General features: G+C 39.3%; 1 protein-coding gene across 4 annotated transcripts; it reads right to left on the bottom strand.

Annotated features, from left to right (window-relative positions):
- Positions 1-394: 394 nt before the first annotated feature.
- On the bottom strand, positions 395-11468 carry LOC100690223 (leukotriene B4 receptor 1). Of its 4 annotated transcripts, none has more exons than XM_025905665.1 (5): positions 11415-11468; positions 3344-3904; positions 2995-3195; positions 2836-2876; positions 395-838 (listed from the first exon to the last, which is right to left on the bottom strand). In XM_025905665.1, the coding sequence occupies exons 1-5, from the start codon at positions 11445-11447 to the stop codon at positions 724-726; spliced, it is 951 nt and encodes a 316-aa protein (XP_025761450.1). In that variant the 5' UTR covers positions 11448-11468; the 3' UTR covers positions 395-723. The 4 variants fall into 4 exon arrangements, with proteins under 4 accessions (XP_025761450.1, XP_025761449.1, XP_013132740.1 ...); XM_025905664.1 differs by having other exon boundaries at positions 395-1897; positions 11415-11463; XM_013277286.3 differs by lacking the exon at positions 11415-11468 and adding an exon at positions 6960-7072 and having other exon boundaries at positions 395-1897.
- Positions 11469-18953: the final 7485 nt, after the last annotated feature.

The following is an 18953-nucleotide window of genomic DNA, read 5'->3' as shown; positions in this document are numbered from 1 at the left end:
TGTTTACTTTGAGTTTGAGTTTTGCCAAATGCAGTGTTATGCTTTACGGTCAAACATCTCCACTTTGGTTTACTTCCAGTAATCTTGTTTTTTCAGATTCAACTTTGGAAACTTAAACTGTTACCATTCTCTCATCTTTTTTAAATCTTTGTTTGTTTGTTTGTTATAAAGAACAGGCTCTCTCCTATCCACGCTTCTGAACAAACATTATTTGTTTTGTGTTTTTCTAACTACTCAGGTAGCAGAAACCCAAGAAAGAAGAGGAGAAAGTATAGGAACTATCATGGAAGAACAGGTCCCTGGATGGCATTTACCATCAGCAGATAGAAGAAGTAGCTCATACAGACGTGGACAAAATTGTTGGTACCCTTCGGCCAATGAAAGAAAAACTCACAATGGTCACAGAAATAACTTTAATCTGACAAAATTAATGATTAATAATGACAAATAATGACTTCGTGAACTTCTTCAAAAATAAAATTTAAACCGTTAGAGAAGAAATTACTCCCACTGGCACGTCTTCCGTGGAGGAAGCAGAGTCTGGGTACAAGAGGGACGAGTCGCCTATCTCCAGGGGCGAGGTCACTGAGGCAGGTAAACAACTGCTTGGTGGCAGGGTCCCTGGAGTGGATGAGGTCCGTCCTGAGTTCCTGAAAAGTTCTGGATCTTTTAGGGTTGTCTTGGTTGGCATGCCTCTGCAATGTTGCATGGATATCAGGGGCTCTACCTCTGGATTGGCAGACCAGGTTGGTGGTTCTCATCTTTAAGAAGGAGGACCGGAGGGTGTTTTCCAACTATAGAGGGATCACACTCCTCAGCCTCCCTGGGAAAGACTGTGCTGTGATGGATGGATGGTTCCAATTTTGTTAAAATATTGACTAGGGTATGAAAGATGGCAATAAATGAAATGGGTCTGAAAAGTGGAACCTAAATTAAGATCTCAAACTTTTTTCAAGCTGCTAATAAAATGACATGTCTCCAATTAAAAATAATAGCGAAAAGAGAATCCTGAGACATACGTGTGAATTTTAATAGTAAATATCAAAATTAAAGTTGTCAAGCCCATTAAGTCACGGCAGCTCAACTTTCAAATGTATAAAATGTAACAGTTGATCTGTCTTAGCATTTTTAGGCATTTTACAAATACATTATTGCATAAAGAAAATAACAGTGTCAAACCTTAAAAAAAAGTTCACATGTACAGTGCACCAGCTCCTTTAAGGAGTAAATGTTGAATTGAAAATAGAGGTAAGTAGGAATCTGAAAATCCTACATAGTTCCTCACAGTTTTTCCTCTTGTGGGACAGTTCAGAGCTGAGCAAGGCTCATTTGTGTGGTATACAGTTCCTCTTTTAAGCATCACCTCAAAAATATGTCAGTGTATCAGGCTTCCAGGTGCAGCCTGTTCCAGGAATGCGATGTCAGGTTATATCCTTTCTCATTTCAGAAGTGAGGAACCAGCTGTTAGTAAGTTATTAAAACCTTTCCAATTTTGTCCTAAAAAAATGTGCTTTCACCCTTGATGGAGGAAGAATTTATAATTTTAATATTTCAAGGGCACAGCACTATATCAGGCCTATTGCCTCATGTCGTCTACATACCATTCTGCACTGGTTTGATATTAGAACTTGAGTTAGTGGTAGAATCTGGGTCTCTGTCTTTTAGCATTACAGCATCTGCATCTTTGTCTCTATCACGACTATTCTGGCTGTTTTGTCTGCTCTTCCTTGTAACTGAATCCAACCCAGTGCCCTCAAACAAGCGAGCCATGAACGCAAGTCCTTCTCGTCGGATGTAAGACTTTCCTGCGAAAAAGTACAGCACGGGGTTGGCGCAGCTGCTCATGAAGGCTGTGGTAGAGGTGACAGCACGACTCCTGGTCCATATTTTATGCAGTCTGTGAGGGAAGAGACGTGAGCACAATATAAACATAAACATGATGGGAAAAATAATTAATTCATTAATTAATCAAATATAAAATAACTTGGTTTTGCCTACAGCTGATTAATGCAGGCATAGATTTTTCTAGAAGAGACGGAAATTTGGGGGAATTTTTTATCATGTGCATTTGGGACACAGATGAAAGATTGACCTTAAAGGTTGTGACCTTGGATTATTAAAAAAGCTGAAAGTTGGCAGTAATAACTAACTGATATAAGCATGCACTGAAAAGAGACTTTAAAATTCAAATAACTGATTCTTGGATGCTGTAATTTACTCATCTGCCAAAAACGTGTTTTCTGCATTGAAAGTCAGCATATAGTCAGTAATTATGTGTGTAACTACTTTTTTGTAAAAGTACATTTGAAAATGAGAAGTATTTTTAGCAATAAAATACATTTGGAGTAAAAAGCTTTCACAAAAAAAAAAAAAAAAAATCAGCATTTCAATAAGCTACATGAATTGTTGCAGATTATAGTTATTTACAAGGTATTTAAAAGACAGAGACCAGAGGCTGTGATAGTAAAAGCAGAAATGTTGTCTTGACGACCATATCCCTTGAGATAATGAGATAAAAAAATTAAAATCCCCAAATGACTCTTAGGCCTCTGTAAAAAAACCCCCAAAAAACATTAATTTTCCTATATCTATATTGATACTTAAATGCTAATAATGTAAATGAACTTTAGCTTTTAGATGTCATGAAACTTTAGCATACAGGAATTAAGTTTTTGAAAATAGTGTGCCATGGCTCTAGTTCCATCACACATATCACATATCAAGGTGAAATTTTCCAAACTGTTCAATGAGTAAAAAGTTCACTTTGACTTCAGTACCACCTGACTCACTTCTTCTCAATAGTAATTGTAAACTTGTGTCTTAAATTGTACTTACATAGTTTTTACTTGACTCTCTGGATACACTGCCCATGTAACCTGAGCAAAATGTAAAAATAGTTAAATTATAATTTCGTTAAGAATCATCATAATGATGAATTTTATAAGCATTTTTGGAAGAAGGTATTATGCATAAAATTAAGAGTGTGGGACATACTTGCACCATGTTTATGCAATGGTAGGGCAACCAAAACAGGCAGAAGGTCAACACGATGGCCAGGATGAGCTTCTCGCTACGAATGCGACGGCGGAACTTGGTCTGTCGGATCCGACGCAAGATGCATATGTAGCTGACTACAATGACAGTATAGGGAATTAGAAATCCCAATATGATCTCCAGTGTGTATTGTAGGACCACCTGTACAGGGAGAAAACACAAGACGGATGAAAAATATTGTAGAATGGAGGTGCTGATGTGTATATATGTATGCATAGATTGATAGGTAGATAGAGAGGTAGATTTAAACATTTTCAGTATTTCTCTATCAGAATTCTTCTCAACTCACATGGCTGCATACATCATGGAAGGATTCGCAAACATGCATAGGTCCCTTGTCCCTCACTTCTCTGAAGCGGAGTGCAGGAATGGAGGCGGCAATCACCAGTACCCACACCGCTGCCAGCACACGGGGTACAGTCTTTTGGGTGGTGATAGCACTGACACGTTGTGGCCACAGCACAGCCACCAGCCTGTAGAGGCTCATCATCATAATGAGCTGGATGGAAGCATACATGTTGGCTAGACACAGGTAGTAGAGGACCTTACACATTACATTCCCAAACACCCAGTTCTGTTTAACGAGGTAGACAATGAAAAACGGGGTTAAAGCCATTAGAAAGCCATCTGCGATAGCTAAGTTAAGGATGAGAAGAGTAGTGACAGATTGCTTTCGGGCTCGTGCCACGATGCTCCAGATGACAAACAAATTTCCAGGGCAGCCCAGGAGAAAGATGAGGCTGAGGATGAGGGCACCCATAGATGTGGCAACTGGATTATCCATGATGGTTTCATTTCCTACAGCGGTGTTTGTCAAATTTGAACAATCTCTGTGGGCCATCTTTGTTTCCTGTCAAAGAGAATGATTCATTCGGTCACTTTATTACTCCCTTTTAACAAGAATACAGAAAATAGAGACAGCATCTCAGGGCTGCAACAAGAATATGGCAAAAAAATAACAAATAATAGTATAGGTCTTCACCTCCTCCCTCCTGTTTTATCTGGCTCGAGTGCCAGGCTTAAAAGCATGAATTTCATGCAGGAAAGTGTGGGAGTGTGGTGCAAGTGCAACAGGTTTTAACGGGGACTCATAATTCCTGAACAAACGAGACCAGACATGAGTGGAAAGCACCAGTGAGTGTGTTGGTGTCAGTATTTAAGCAGAGATTGTACTTTAGATTTCTGTGCTCCTACCTTCTCTTCAGGGTCATTGAGGGAAGATGATTTTTACACAAACAGAACCAAACAAGTCACAAAAAAGAAATTTACTGGGAAGCTTCAAAATACAGTCAGGAGAAAATAGTATTAAAGTATTTAAATAGTATAAAATAGCATTATAGTGTTAAATATACACTAAAAATAATATCCACTGTATGCGAAGTGTGTGGATACATGAGGATAATCACTTACTTTATTTTTATTTTTCTGACAATTAATTAGTTTACAGCCTAAAACTTTAAAATGAGTGTCAGTTTCACATAAACTAATAGAGCACCGTGCTGTGGCGCAGACTACTGGCCAAGTGGTGAATAAATCATTTTACCCAACTGCAGCATTTATGCGTTAGTCCAGTATATTATTTATCATTGCCCTGTGAGAGAAACGCATTCTCAGCATATTCATAGCAATGGTATTGAAATGAACAGTCGCGTGTTGATATAATGTCTTGGTGCTAACACACACACGTGTGTTCAAATGTGAAGAATATAAGTATTAATAAGCTTTCAGAATTTTACTTAAACCAGGAAGTTTTTTTTCCATTTGTTAACAGGATGATAACTTCAGTGAATGCATTTTAACACTGTGTTCTTTAGATTGAGCCTAAGTTGCATTGAGTTGGTGTTTGGATCCTTGACTGCTAGTTAATGTTTTTCAGTTACATGATGTTGTGTTTGCTGGTTCACATCTTGTCTGTTATTTGTAGTGGTTTCATCAGTATTTCTATGTGTGCCTTTCTTTGCCTTGTTCTGTATGGATGCCTTGGTCCATTTTTATTTCCTTGTCTAGTACTTCCTCTTAACCGTTAGTCTTCAGTTTTACTGTGAATCTTAGTTTTTTTTGTGTGTTTTGCTTCCTATCTGTCCCTCATTACTTTCACCCGAGTAAAATCTCTGACCGATCCTGTTTGCCATTCCCAGCTCTTTGTATATAAATAGTCCTGTCTTCCCTCTGTCCTTTCTTGTGGTGTAAACTTAGTATAATTACCTTGTAATTCCTGCAATAACTGACCGCAGGGCAATAGAAATTGGCCCTGTCGTACTGAGACAGTTTTATTTTGGGGGATTTGATGACGTAAACTAAGGTGATAAAAATATGTGTATGTATATCTAACATTTACAGCCCTGGAGACATTTATACATTAGCAGAGACACTTTGATGTGTGAATATGCTCTCTGTAACTAACTGTTCAAGAAAATGTACACAAGCGCCAGTTTAGAAAACGTGTCAACATCAATTCTAATGTCAAGATAAATTTTAGCTCATACATCAAATGTTTCTCACATGTATTTTCTTTTTTCCCCCTCTCCAGCAGCTGACTTCAAGAATCAGAGTCCTTTCACATTACTGAAAATGTTTTTCAAAAAAAACGTGTCATTACATGCTCTACACATCTACACTCTCTGTCACTCCAGTCAGGCAGTGTCACTATGCCTCTGCGTATAATCAGGTACTCACACCTACACTTGCTGAACAAACCTGTTTGATATTTCTTAGCAAACTGTCTTGTAGTTGGCGTTTATTACAGAGTCAATAAGCGTGCAGTTGTTTTTAAAGTTCACAAGCTCACACAAGGTGAGACGGCAGGCACAATCAAAGCAGTCAATATTAAGCTTTATGAAGATTTACTTACAGCAGACTACTGCTTTAAAGCACAAATGCATTTAGCATGTATTAAATGTGAGGCGGTGCAGGCAATTAAGGAGTAGTAGTAGAAATAGATTCTTTCTTATCTATATAAAGTGGCAAAATCATTAAGAGACACTAAATATTCTCTCCAGTTTTCTCCTGTCGCTTTTGTTTTAAGCACAACAAGAGAAAAGTGAAAACACAACTAAAAAGAAAATAATTTCTATCTTGAAAAAACCTGGTTTTAATAATCATGTCGCTAAATATAACTACGAAGATTCTTCTAAAATAAATGCATAGAAAACAGATGAATGAAAAAAAAGACCAAATGTAGAGTTAATGATAAGTGTTTTCGGATTTCAGTTGATTTCTGCTTTTTGCTTGATTTTGAAGTAATGTGACCACATGACAGTTGTTTACAAAGAGCTGGTCAAACCTCATGGGCAGTGACATCAAAGCAGCAGTGGACGCTGACACTGTTGAGCTGTGCAACACCTACAACTGATACCAACTATAACCAGCTCATGGATAAATGGCAGATTTTTTTTCCCAGTTTCTGTTACGCTTGTTGTTGCAGTGTTTCTATTTTCTTTGGTTTTTGTCGGCTTAATCTCTATTTTTATTACCATTTATACACACAGACCTTCCTGTTAAACCACATGATTAATAAAAACATGCCTAACTTAGAGGGTGTGTTTGTGTGCTCTGTGATTCACATGCATACCTGTTCCACCCACAGAGAAAGGGTACGCGCACAGAAACGGTATAACACATGGAACATAAGTGTCCAGAAATGTAGCTGTACCTGACATATTCATATTTTACATAGTATCAGCCATAGAAACATGCAATATGCCATGCAGTCTCAAAATACATATATAATTCACTAGGCTGCAGAAAATGAGCTATTGTAAAGAATCATTAATAAGAACAAACAAATCCCAGATCAAAAAAGAAAGAAAAGACTTACCAAGTTAAATGTAAATCCCAACACAGAAAAGAAAACACCATGTGCTTGAAAATGAGTCTGAATATGTTAAAGATGTTGTAGTTTCTACCTTTTCTTTTAACCTTTTGGTCCTACCTCACTTTCCCCCACCTACTTTCATTCTGTTTCTCTCTCTGAGCCCTCTCTCCATTGACTTGTCATGCTTGCTGTAACACGCAGGGAGCAGAGGAAGGTGTGTCCACATCATGCCTCGCCTCTCTCGGCTCTGGCAGTTCGTCAACATTCTCAAGGAGATAAACCCAAAAGCAAACCAAAAGGATAGTTCATCCAAATCCCTGTTCATCTCATTCCCACTGTTTTGTGCATCCAAAATGTTTTTAGACCTTTGCTGTCAAACCAACAGTTGTTGTTTTAGAGGCATATGTCAAAACCTTAACTAAAATTTTAGTTTTACTACTAGGACACACACACCTTGCACCCATATGACTGTTGAACAAGAAACACAAATCCTTTATCTTGTGGTTTAGGGCTATAACTGCAAGATTTTCAGACCTGTAGGGATTTGTTCCTGCTCAGCAGCAACCAGCTGGCTGTTAATGTTGCGCAGTCAAGACAAATTCTTTTTCAACATTTCAGTTCATTCCAAGAAGGTTTAGTGTGGTTGAAGCCAAGACTATCAGGCCATTATGACTGTGACTGAGAGACCTGTGTATTTATGCACAAGAAAGCAAACTCCAAGACTGTTTTCACTGGTATAGCACAATGTCGTTGCTGTTCCTAGAGTATTTAAAAGTAGAATGGGAGGGAGAGCCTTCAGTTTTCAGGCCCCTCTTCTGTGGAACCAGCTTTCAGTTTAGATTCGGGAGACAGACACTACCTCTACTTTCAAGATTAGGCTTAAAACTTTCCTTTTTGCTAAAGCATATAGTTAGGGCTGGACCAGGTGACCCTGAATCCTCCCTTAGTTATGCTGCAATAGACGCAGGCTGCCGGGGATTTCCATGATGCATTGAGTTTTTCCTTTCCAGTCACCTTTCTCACTCACTATGTGTTAACAGACCTCTCTGCATCGAATCATATCTGTTATTAATCTCTGTCTCTCTTCCACAGCATGTCTTTCATCCTGTTTTCCTTCTCTCACCCCAACCGGTCGCAGCAGATGGCCCCGCCCCTCCCTGAGCCTGGTTCTGCCCGAGGTTTCTTTCTATTAAAAGGAAGTTTCTCCTTCCCACTGTCGCCAAAGTGCTTGCTCATAGGGGGTCATATGATTGTTGGGTTTTTCTCTGTATCTACTGTACACTATGAAGCGCCTTGAGGCGACTTTTGTTGTGATTTGGTGCTATATAAATAAAATTGAATTGAATTGAATGAAATAAAATGTATCTAATACTGCACCTATATAAACGTGTGTGGATCAGTGGCGTCATCATTAGGTGAAAAAGTTGGTCTAGTTACCCAAAGCCTGAGTAATGGGAAGGGACTCTTTCAAGCAGAAGTCTAAATCAAGCTTAAGATAAACTCGTGCGGCAACTAAAAGTGATTCCAAAAAATTATTTATATTGATAACTGAAATCTTAGCAAGACTTAACTCAAATAAGAGCTTGATTGTATGTTGGAACAGTGGGTTTCATCTGGTGTGCCATTAGCAAGACATTTTGAGAAATCTGGTGTGTTTGGACAAAGGAGATAGCATTTAAAATAAAATGTAATCAAATTTAAATTTGATTAAATAAAAAAATAAATAAAATACTGCTTCTTAAAGAATAAAAAAGGAAAAAATAGAAATTTGTAAGTAGTCAGTTAAATCATGAGGAATGTGGTCTAATGAGTTCTAATCAAACACTCTCAGGCAGAATAAAAACGCACCCGTTCGTTACTAATTCCCAGGATATCGGTACGAATATTGTACTTTGATATCAGAATGGCTATAAAGTAAGCATTCCTCTGTGCTTTATTTTTGTAGAGAATTTGTTTGTCTAGGAGATGGTGAGCAACAAGATGCACTAGTTTAAAATATAAGTAAAGAGAACTGAGGGAATTAAGGTTGTCCTGAAGGGTAATGGAAAGAAAGAGGACAAGGCAGAAGAAGACGAGCGAGAAGGAGGTACAAAGTTAGGATCCAGGACTAAAATTAATAACTAAATAAAAATGAAGAAAATGATGCACTTTTAAGCTTGATACTCTAAGCAAAACTGCAAGTAAGTGTGGAATAATTGTGCAGCATGTTGAGAAATTAGAGTTAAAATGTGAAGACGGATCATAGATTTGTTTCAAATATCATCATCATGTTATATAAACAGTTTATTTATTGTTAGCACTACAAGGTTCCTGGTTTGCTTCAAATTCAAAAGAAAAAAAATCAAAAGATGCGTGAGAGATATAGATCAAGGAAGGAAGAAAAGCCCAAAGAAGCTTATTTATAAGGCACAGAATACGCCTCAAGCACTGATTACAACATCCTTTAGAAATGTAACATTAAAACACAAAGATAACGGTCTTACTTTCTCTGGTAGAGAAATCACTGACACTTTTCTGTGGAACTCACTGAGCAGTGTTTCTGCAGTCAACAGAAACTGGATGTGCCTGGTGAAAACTGGGCATGTTGCCATTGTTTAAAAGGGCAAATAGAGATAGTGAATCTGTGCTTAAAAATGATTAAGAAATTATAATTAAAAACAGAAGTAGATAAACTTTCACATTGTTGACAATTAAGGGGGAAGTTGATCATTCACAGATGCACATGCAGGCCCAACATGTGTGGAGACAGTGGCTTCTGCATAAAATTTAATGATGTATTCCCTATATGCAGTGTATCTTTTCATTTATTTTATTTTGTTAAATCCAGTTATTTTAAAAAAAATATAAGTGTAAATATTAACTCCAAAATTCACTAATTCATTGATCTAAAGAATAAAATCATTTGTGTTTTTTTGAAAGTCCACTTTTCTTTTTAAGACATCCAGACTGATTTATTATTATTACCATTATTATCAATAATGCTAACAATGGTGGTTAACACTGTTGCCGCACAGCAAGAAGGTCCTGAGTTCAATTCCACCATCAGGCCGGGGTCTTTCTGTGTGGAGTTTGTATGTTCTCCCTGTGTTTGCGTGGGTTCTCTCCGGGTACTCCGGCTTCCTCCCACCGTCCAAAGACATGCAGTTAGTGGGGATAGGTTAATTGATTAATCTAAATTGCCCATAGGTGTGAATCTGTGAGTGAATGTGAATGGTTGTCCGTGTCTCTATGTGTTAGCCCTGTGACTGCGACAGACTGGTGACCTGTCCAGGGTGTACCCCGTCTCTTGCCCTATGACAGCTGGGATAGGCTCCAGCACCCCCCGCGACCCTGGAAAGGCTAAACAGAAGCGAATGGATGGATGGATGGATCAACAATGATATAAATGAATGGCAGGTTTTACAATGTACTTAAAACTGTTTGGGCTAAGAGAAAAGAAAATGGAAAAAAAATGTTTTTTTACATGTTAAAATACTTTTAGTTGGGCTTCATGTTCCCCACAAAGTAAAGTTGACAGTCCGGCTTTATAAAGTGATCCACAGTGGCAAAGTTTCCAAATCCGAGTAACTGCAAGGATTTAGGGCCTGTAATAACTTGCAAGTTGTTTTTTTTTCTTTTCAGTGATGACAGTCCTTTGGATCTTTTTGCCAGCACAAACATTTTTTTTTTCCCTATGGAAAATAAATAACCTGCATGCTTTCATTTTACGTTGGATGAGCTCAGATCTGTGTGAAAAGAGACCAAAATCAGCGTGTCTAACACAGACCTTCCCAAAGTGTGGGGCCCGCCCCCTAGGGGGGCGCAGAGCCATTGCAGGGGGGGCGCGGCATGAAAGGGGGACGGGGGGGGGGACAACGCTAGCACGGGGCGCCCACACAAACGCAAAGCAGGAAATGAAGCATGGCTGAATATGTTTCCAAACCAACTTCATTCTAAGCCAAAGACTAGAAAATATGGTGAAGCAAATCTTCCCTTTGGTTTCACCTGCACAAGTGCTGAGGTAGGTCTCCCCTGCAGAATTGCTTTTCCCTTCGTCGGGAGCAGCGCTGGGCTGTTCAAATCACGGACAAACAGTATCCCACATTCTTGATTTTTAGTTCACAAACACTTGTTGTAATAAAGAACTACTCCTGACATTTTGGAGATATTAGCTCTTTATACAGTAAAGTTACAGCGGGATACAAATAACATCAGGCTGATCCTGCCACGATTTGTTCCCTCGGTTCAAATCACGGACAAACAGTATCCTACAGCTGTTTATGTTTTTAAACCCATTTTGCACAGAGAGGCATTTTTTGAAAAATGTATTGATAGCAATGTTGAATATTATTACACAGGAAAAAAAAAAACAACTACACGTAAAATAATTACACCGTGACGCCTCTGCCTTTTTAAATAGAGGGATAGTAACTGCGTGTGTATATGTAAGCGTGTAAAACCGGCAGATGGAGACAAAATACTGTTAATCTGACTATCTGCCATTCTTCAATTCATCTCATGTAAACAATAACGTGGCGCACAGCGTGACGTGGAAAAAGGCACATACCTTTGACGAACTCTGTATTCTTCGTCCACACATAAACCCAAAAAATGAGTTTTAAAAAATCTCCGTTTCCAGTGATTCCAAACGCCGTTTACGTGTGGACGAAACAGCTGCGTTTTCAAAATCACCCGTGTACGTGCTGACGCCGCGTAAAAGAGTTTAGTAGTTTATTTTCTCACTACCTACAGATTACTTGTATTTGCTTAATTGTTTACTAAATGTTTGAGGTGTGAAATAAACCGCAATGGAGCAAAATATGGGCGTGTTTGTTTGGAGGATGTGTTTGTGCGTGCGTGCGCGCGCGACGGGGGGCGGGGGGGAATATTTTTCTTGTAAAACAAAGGGGGGCCCAGCAAAGAAAAAGTTTGGGAACCACTGGTCTAACATACAGCTTAAGAAGGTTTTTTTTGTTTTTAATTGGTTTTCTCATCTAGCATACGTCCCTTGATTTTTCATGGAGCATTGTGCTAAATATTTGTAGTATTTGGCATCTTATGTTTCATTTTTGGGTTCTTAAAAATATTCCATAAGATCTTTATCACTTTGAAAAAATTTTACAACATATAGAGCTGTGCAAACACTCCAACATGATACCATTCATAATTTATCCCAACCCCAGGATAGAGGTTGGGTGAATGCTCCCTGGATTTTGTGGATTAGAACCATTGGGTCAGAGACACGATAAAAACACAGAGTACCTGCTTTATAATCCAAGAAGACTCCAATCTTGCAGAGACCAGAGCTGGGCACTTTGGTTTCTATATTGTGACAGAATAAAAAGCTGTCTAAACTCCAGGACTTGTCATTTTTGCCAAACATTTTTGCCACTGCTACAGACAGAGTGCAAGCATGTCCCTCTTCTTCCCAGTAACACCAGTCGGACAAACCCTCTCTGCAGAGCACCTGGGGAAATTTAGTGAACCTGTCCAGAGCGCTGAAGCCTGGCCGGGTGAAGGCCTCATCCTGCCATTCTCGCATATCAGGTGGAGATAATGATAGTTTGAGGTCCCATCTATTGTGAGGGGATAAACATCTGGCAAAAAATACAGCGAGTGCTGTGTTCCCACTATTTTCAACTATAAACTATATATGATTTTATAATGTGAATTTTCAAGTGAATTTTATAAAACGCAAAAACTCTTCCCTGCTCCTGGGGGTAATGAGGCTGTGAAGAAACAAAAAGTAACAAGGAAGTTATTCTTGAACATCCCTGGGTATGCTTTAATTAGCTGCCCCATCTAGCAGTGTGTTTTCTTTGGATAAAGAAAATGAGCTCAGCGATGATCTTGTGACAGTCAGCAAAGTTAGCGAAAATCTAAAAACAAATGTGCTGGCTCAAATCTTTTGGTCTTTTTTTCTTTTCTTCCATTTTTTCTAACAATGATTTTCATTTCTTTGGAATGGATGGGCATCTATATAGGAGTTTTATAGTCTTACCACTAAAAATGCTTTAGGCTACAAGCCACATTTAACCATACGCCCATACAATATCATTTGAACATATTATCTACCTCACATCCCTGGAGAGATTAGAATCACCAATTAACCTTTGGCCTGTTGGAGGAGGCTGCAGTATGAATGTAGACACAGGGAGAGCATGGAGGCTCCACATGGAAGGGCCCCAGCCAACCAGGAGATTCTGGCCTTCATGCTGTGAGGCAACAATGCCAGCTGTTACACCACTTTGTTGCCCAAATGTTTCTACCTTTCGTTAGTTTGTAAATGATGGAAAGATGCTAGAAGAGTTACGCAAGTAACTGATATTAAATAAGTTTGTTGAGCCGTACTATATATCATGAACCACCCAAACAGCACATGCACACTTGTTGCATGCACATTCACCCTCATAGTTTTGCTATGTTTAAACAGTTCCTTATATGGAAAGGCATTCCTTTTGTTGTGTCATGGGAGGGAGGAGAAGTGTGTAAAACAATAACAGGCTTCCCCATTTCAGGTTTCTGCAGAAATTCTCTGTATGCTGTTACTCCTTTTGTAAGGAAAAGTAAAGCTTTATTCCTCTGCTCAGTCTAGTTATTTGCTGTTTCTCCTACAGTTAGTCATTTAGAGGCACTAAAGGCTTAAACTTAGCTATCAGTGGGGGAAAGAATAACAGAACCTATTCAGCATTAAAAAAAAACATTAAGCAAAGTTCAAAACAATTTCGGTGGCAAAAATCAGACTTAAAGAGAAAATGTTAAACTGCAAGTAATCAAATGAGTAGGATTACAATGATTGTTGTTTCTACTAATGAACATTTTTTCAATATAAATGTGAAAAAATTAGAAAATCAGCAGAAACAATTGATGGAGGAAATGTTTGTTTGCACTGCCCTTGAGTAGGTAAAAATGGTATTGAAAGTTTGAGCAGAGCTGGGAGCACAGAAGCATTTGGACTTTGAAAGGTAACATTATGTTATGTGTGAGACCAGTGACACACTGCAAAACATTAAAAGCATCATGTAGATTTAAGAAGTCCTTTGCCAGTCGTTTAGCAGGACAACTCACATGAATATTTATATCACCAAGAATCAAAACCTTGCCATACTTTGGCATTATTTCAGCCACGAACTCAGAGAAGTCATTAATAAAGTTCCTGTTATATTTAGGTGGACGGTATGTCACCGCACAGAGAACAGGATGAGTGCTACCAAGCTCAAACATATTCAGTTTAAAGGGTATAAGGGTGAAAAAACAGTTTGACAGGTTTGGAAAAAGTCTGCACAAAATCTGCTGGTAAATTTTGTTAAAATTCTGTAAAATATGGCAAATGGATGATAAATCCAACTATACATGAAGGGCACATTTCCTAGTTGATCAAACAAAGAGTAACTCTACAATTTTGGTGTAGTAAATACATGGATTATATGACTGCTCTATGTATATAGATATACGTGTTTCTAAATGCCCAAAAAACATCCAACATTTCTGTACTGTTAATACGGGTATTCCCTTGATTTACTCTTCAGTACCAGAACTTGACTTCTATTAACCCCTGTGTGGGGGTGTCATGTATGCAAAAATCACTACTAGATGAACTTTCTAATTGCTGGCAGTGGCAGCTTATTAATCAAAGCCTTTTCTGGTTAGGATGCCCCCTGTTGATTATGAAATGTATTTGCAATGCAAATATAACCTTAAATAAGTGAAAATATTAATTGCAAAACACAAGAAACAAACAAATATGAAAAATAAGTGTTTTTCTTTCTTAAAAGGCAAAAGAGAGAAAATAAGGTAATTAAGAAACAAGAAAATATCATCAAAATTGCATGTACATTTCAAGTTATATAGTTGTAGTGCCCTTCACAATTTTAGCCTTACTGCTTGTATTATTTGTCCGTTATATTTCTTAGGCCCAGAGATTCTCCCCTTTAGGCATAGCTGTAGAGGAAAAAATACAATCACAGTAAATGAAATCACTAAGTCCATGAAACTCCACAAACAAGCCAATTGTTGAACAAATCATCAGCAATTTGCCAGAAACCTGAGTCCAAATAATTATTTTTGTAATTGTTATCTTCTTCATCAGATTTTTGTGGTTGGTGTTTTTGATGTTGTCCGTGTGAATCCTGGTATTTCTGAACTAATAGTTTAACTCTAGTGGGACATTTAACACATGTCTATATTTCTCACTTATCCAAATAGTATGCATAGCTTAAAAAAATCAAGAAGCAATAAGATGACAAGTGCGAAAGAGGGTGTCTCTTATATTGTAGCAATGCAAAGTGTGGCATCTCTTGTGGACGGCCTCTTCAGGTTACCCCACAGATTTTCTGTTGGATTTAGGTCAGAACCAATCAATGGCCGTGCCATTCCAAAACCTTCAAGTTCTTCTGGTGAAGCTTTGGATCATTGCTACATTGAAAGGTGAAATTGCTCTTCATTTTCATCTTTCTAGTAGATGCCTGGTTTTGGATCAAAAGTGACTTTTATTTGGAAACTTAAATTTCCTCCACCTTAAAAGTTCCAGCTGATGAAAAGCAATGTACATGTACATTAAGAGGGCATGTGGGAAAATGTGTTTTGTACTGTGAAATGAAAAATTTAGCTAGTTTGAATACACTGCAAATAATTGCACTGCAATTACAGCAGGATGATTATGTTAGCTTAACTGAATCAACACCACCGAGTCATACTAACAATCAGAATCCTTGAAGCACAGGCCGAGGGGAGAGCAATTTTCCACACAAGCTTATTAATCAACCAAAGACCAAGACAGACTTTTAATTAGTTTGAAAGCCTGATGCTTAGCCTTGTCCACGTTTTCTGCCACTGAAAAACTCAAAAACCAGTCTTACTTGTTATCATCTATCGTCCACCTGGGCCTTACACAGAGTTTCTCTCTGATTTCTCAGACTTTTTATCTGATTTAGTGCTCAGCTCAGATAAAATAATTATTGTGGGTGATTTTAACATCCATGTAGATGCTAAAAATGACAGCCTCAACATGGCATTTAATCTGTTATTAGACTCAATTGGCTTCTCTCAAACTGTAAAAGAACCCACCCACCACTTTAATCACACTCTAGACCTTAACATTTGGCATAGAAACTGAACATTTAAGTGTTTCCTGAAAACCCTCTGCTGTCTGATCATTTCCTGATAACATTTACAATAATTGATTACACAGCAGTGGAGAGTAGACTTTATCACAGTAGATAAATGGCCTGTATTTGTATAGCGCTTTACTAGTCCCTAAGGACCCCAAAGCACTTTACACATTCAGTCATCCACCCATTCATACACTGGTGATGGCAAGCTACATTGCAGCCACAGCCACCCTGGGGCGCACTGACAGAGGCGAGGCTGCCAAACACTGGCGCCACCGGGCCCTCTGACCACCACCAGTAGGCAACGGGTGAAGTGTCTTGCCCAAGGACACAACGACCGAGACTGTCCAAGCCGGGGCTCGAACCGGCAACCTTCCGATTACAAGGCGAACTCCCAACTCTTGAGCCACGATCGCCACAGATGTCTTTCTGAAAGCGCTGTAACTAAGTTTAAGAATATAATCCACCCACTGTTATCATCTTCAGTGCCCTGTACCAACATAGAGCAGAGCAGCTATCTGAACACTACTCCAACAGAGGTCGATTATCTTGTTAATAATTTTACTACTTCACTACATATGTCTCTGGAGACTGTAGCTCCTGTGAAAAACAATTATTCAAATCAGAAATATTTGACTCTCCTGTATAACTCTCAAATCTGCACCTTAAAGCAGAGATGAATTTATAAGATAATCACTTAGCCTTGAAAAATCACTTGCTGCTTTTTTTCCTTCTTTCTTTCTTTTGGCCTGTCCCGTTTGGTTCTTTAGCCGTCAGAATTACTGTCTGAAGGCCAAGAAAGATGCCCAACGGATTTACTTTACCAAGTAGATCATCACGGCCTTGCCGTATTGGTCCATTTGACTGACCTTTGTTATTATTATTTATTTATTTTATTTCATTTTCAGTTGTTACAGACAGGACAGACATGACTTGGGGATAGGAAAGGGAGAAAGAAAGAAAGTGAGGGAAGGAAAGAAAAACAGAGGGAGGGACAGTGAGAAAGGGCACTTTAAAAAAACACCTCGATCACCTGTTGAGAGAAGAAAAAACAGAAGAGAAAACAAGCATAAAAGAGAGCAACATAATAAACACAACACCATCACAATAATCTAGCTAAGACTAAATAACAGTAGATACTAAATATTGAATGTTATTGTGCAAGGCCGACAGCGCACAATGTACTTTGAGGTAGCAGCCAAGAAAGGTGTAGTTTGTGTCTAGGAACACCCTTGTGTACACCTGTGTGCACACCTGTGTGCTGATGAGCATGCTTGTATTCAAAAGGTTTCTCCATGTAATGATCTGCTAGGGGGTGGAGCCATAGCCCCGTCCCCCAGGGCATGAAGCAGGCATGGAGGAGATCGAGGACCCAGACATCCAGAGGCCCTATAGAGTGGAGAACCACCGGAGGGACAACTATGCCACCCTCCTGGAAAGAGCTGAGGAGAGCTCCAAATGAGGGGTCACTTAGCAGCCACGGAGCAGAAGCCAGAGGGAGCTGCAGTAACGTGCCTGCCTTTGCCAGCAGCCAGCTCCGACAGAGTGGACCGAGGACCAACCGAGCCACAGGCGCCAGACCCTGCCAAGCAGCCCCAGGAGTGAGCCAGTACATACCTCAGCGCGCAGCCCTGGACACGAACAACCACCAACGCACAGACGTCTGAGGGTATTAGCCACCAGCAGGGATTGTGGTGAGGGGATATAGGCCCCCATACCTTGGAGGGCCTGAGAAATCACTCGCTGCTTTATAAAAAAGCCCTCCATAAAAATAAAACATCTCACAAGCAATGTTCCCTCTAAGCTGCGCGCCTGCGCAATTGTGCACTGCAGACACGGTCTGTGCGCACAGAAAATCTGCGCTGCGCACAAAAAAAAAATCAAACCTAAATTGAAATTAAAATGAACACGTAACATTCTGTGCTGTCTTGCAGTGTTAGTAAGTGACCGGTGACTGGCCTCTCCAGCCAATAATGCGATTCGCATTTGTATATACAGGGAGTGCAGAATTATTAGGCAAGTTGTATTTTTGAGGAATAATTTTATTATTGAACAACAACCATGTTCTCAATGAACCCAAAAAACTCAGTAATATCAAAGCTGAATGTTTTTGGAAGTAGTTTGTAGTTTGTTTTTAGTTTTAGCTATTTTAGAGGGATATCTGTGTGTGCAGGTGACTATTACTGTGCATAATTATTAGGCAACTTAACAGAAAACAAATATATACCCATTTCAATTATTTATTTTTACCAGTGAAACCAATATAACATCTCCACATTCACAAATATACATTTCTGACATTCAAAAACAAAACAAAAACAAATCAGCGACCAATATAGCCACCTTTCTTTGCAAGGACACTCAAAAGCCTGCCATCCATGGATTCTGTCAGTGTTTTGATCTGTTCACCATCAACATTGCGTGCAGCAGCAACCACAGCCTCCCAGACACTGTTCAGAGAGGTGTACTGTTTTCCCTCCTTGTAAATCTCACATTTGATGATGGACCACAGGTTCTCAATGGGGTTCAGATCAGGTGAACAAGGAGGCCATGTCATTAGTTTTTCTTCTTTTATACCCTTTCTTGCCAGCCACGCTGTGGAGTACTTGGACGCGTGTGATGGAGCATTGTCCTGCATGAAAATCATGTTTTTCTTGAAGGATGCAGACTTCTTCCTGTACCACTGCTTGAAGAAGGTGTCTTCCAGAAACTGGCAGTAGGACTGGGAGTTGAGCTTGACTCCATCCTCAACCCGAAAAGGCCCCACAAGCTCATCTTTGATGATACCAGCCCAAACCAGTACTCCGCCTCCACCTTGCTGGCGTCTGAGTCGGACTGGAGCTCTCTGCCCTTTACCAATCCAGCCACGGGCCCATCCATCTGGCCCATCAAGACTCACTCTCATTTCATCAGTCCATAAAACCTTAGAAAAATCAGTCTTGAGATATTTCTTGGCCCAGTCTTGACGTTTCAGCTTGTGTGTCTTGTTCAGTGGT

Source organism: Oreochromis niloticus, linkage group LG3 (assembly GCF_001858045.2).
Source record: "Oreochromis niloticus isolate F11D_XX linkage group LG3, O_niloticus_UMD_NMBU, whole genome shotgun sequence".
NCBI classification, from domain to species: Eukaryota; Metazoa; Chordata; class Actinopteri; order Cichliformes; family Cichlidae; genus Oreochromis; species Oreochromis niloticus.
This window is presented reverse-complemented; position numbering and strand designations above follow the sequence as displayed.

Coding starts and splice junctions, on each gene's coding strand:
- LOC100690223 (XM_025905664.1), bottom strand. CDS start 11,447: ATGTGTGGACGAAGAATACAGAGTTCGTCAAAG. Junction 3,196..3,343: donor TCCATGATGTATGCAGCCAT/GTGAGTTGAGAA, acceptor CTCCCTGTACAG/GTGGTCCTACAATACACACT. Junction 1,898..2,835: donor GAGAGTCAAGTAAAAACTAT/GTAAGTACAATT, acceptor CTTCCCTCACAG/ACTGCATAAAATATGGACCA.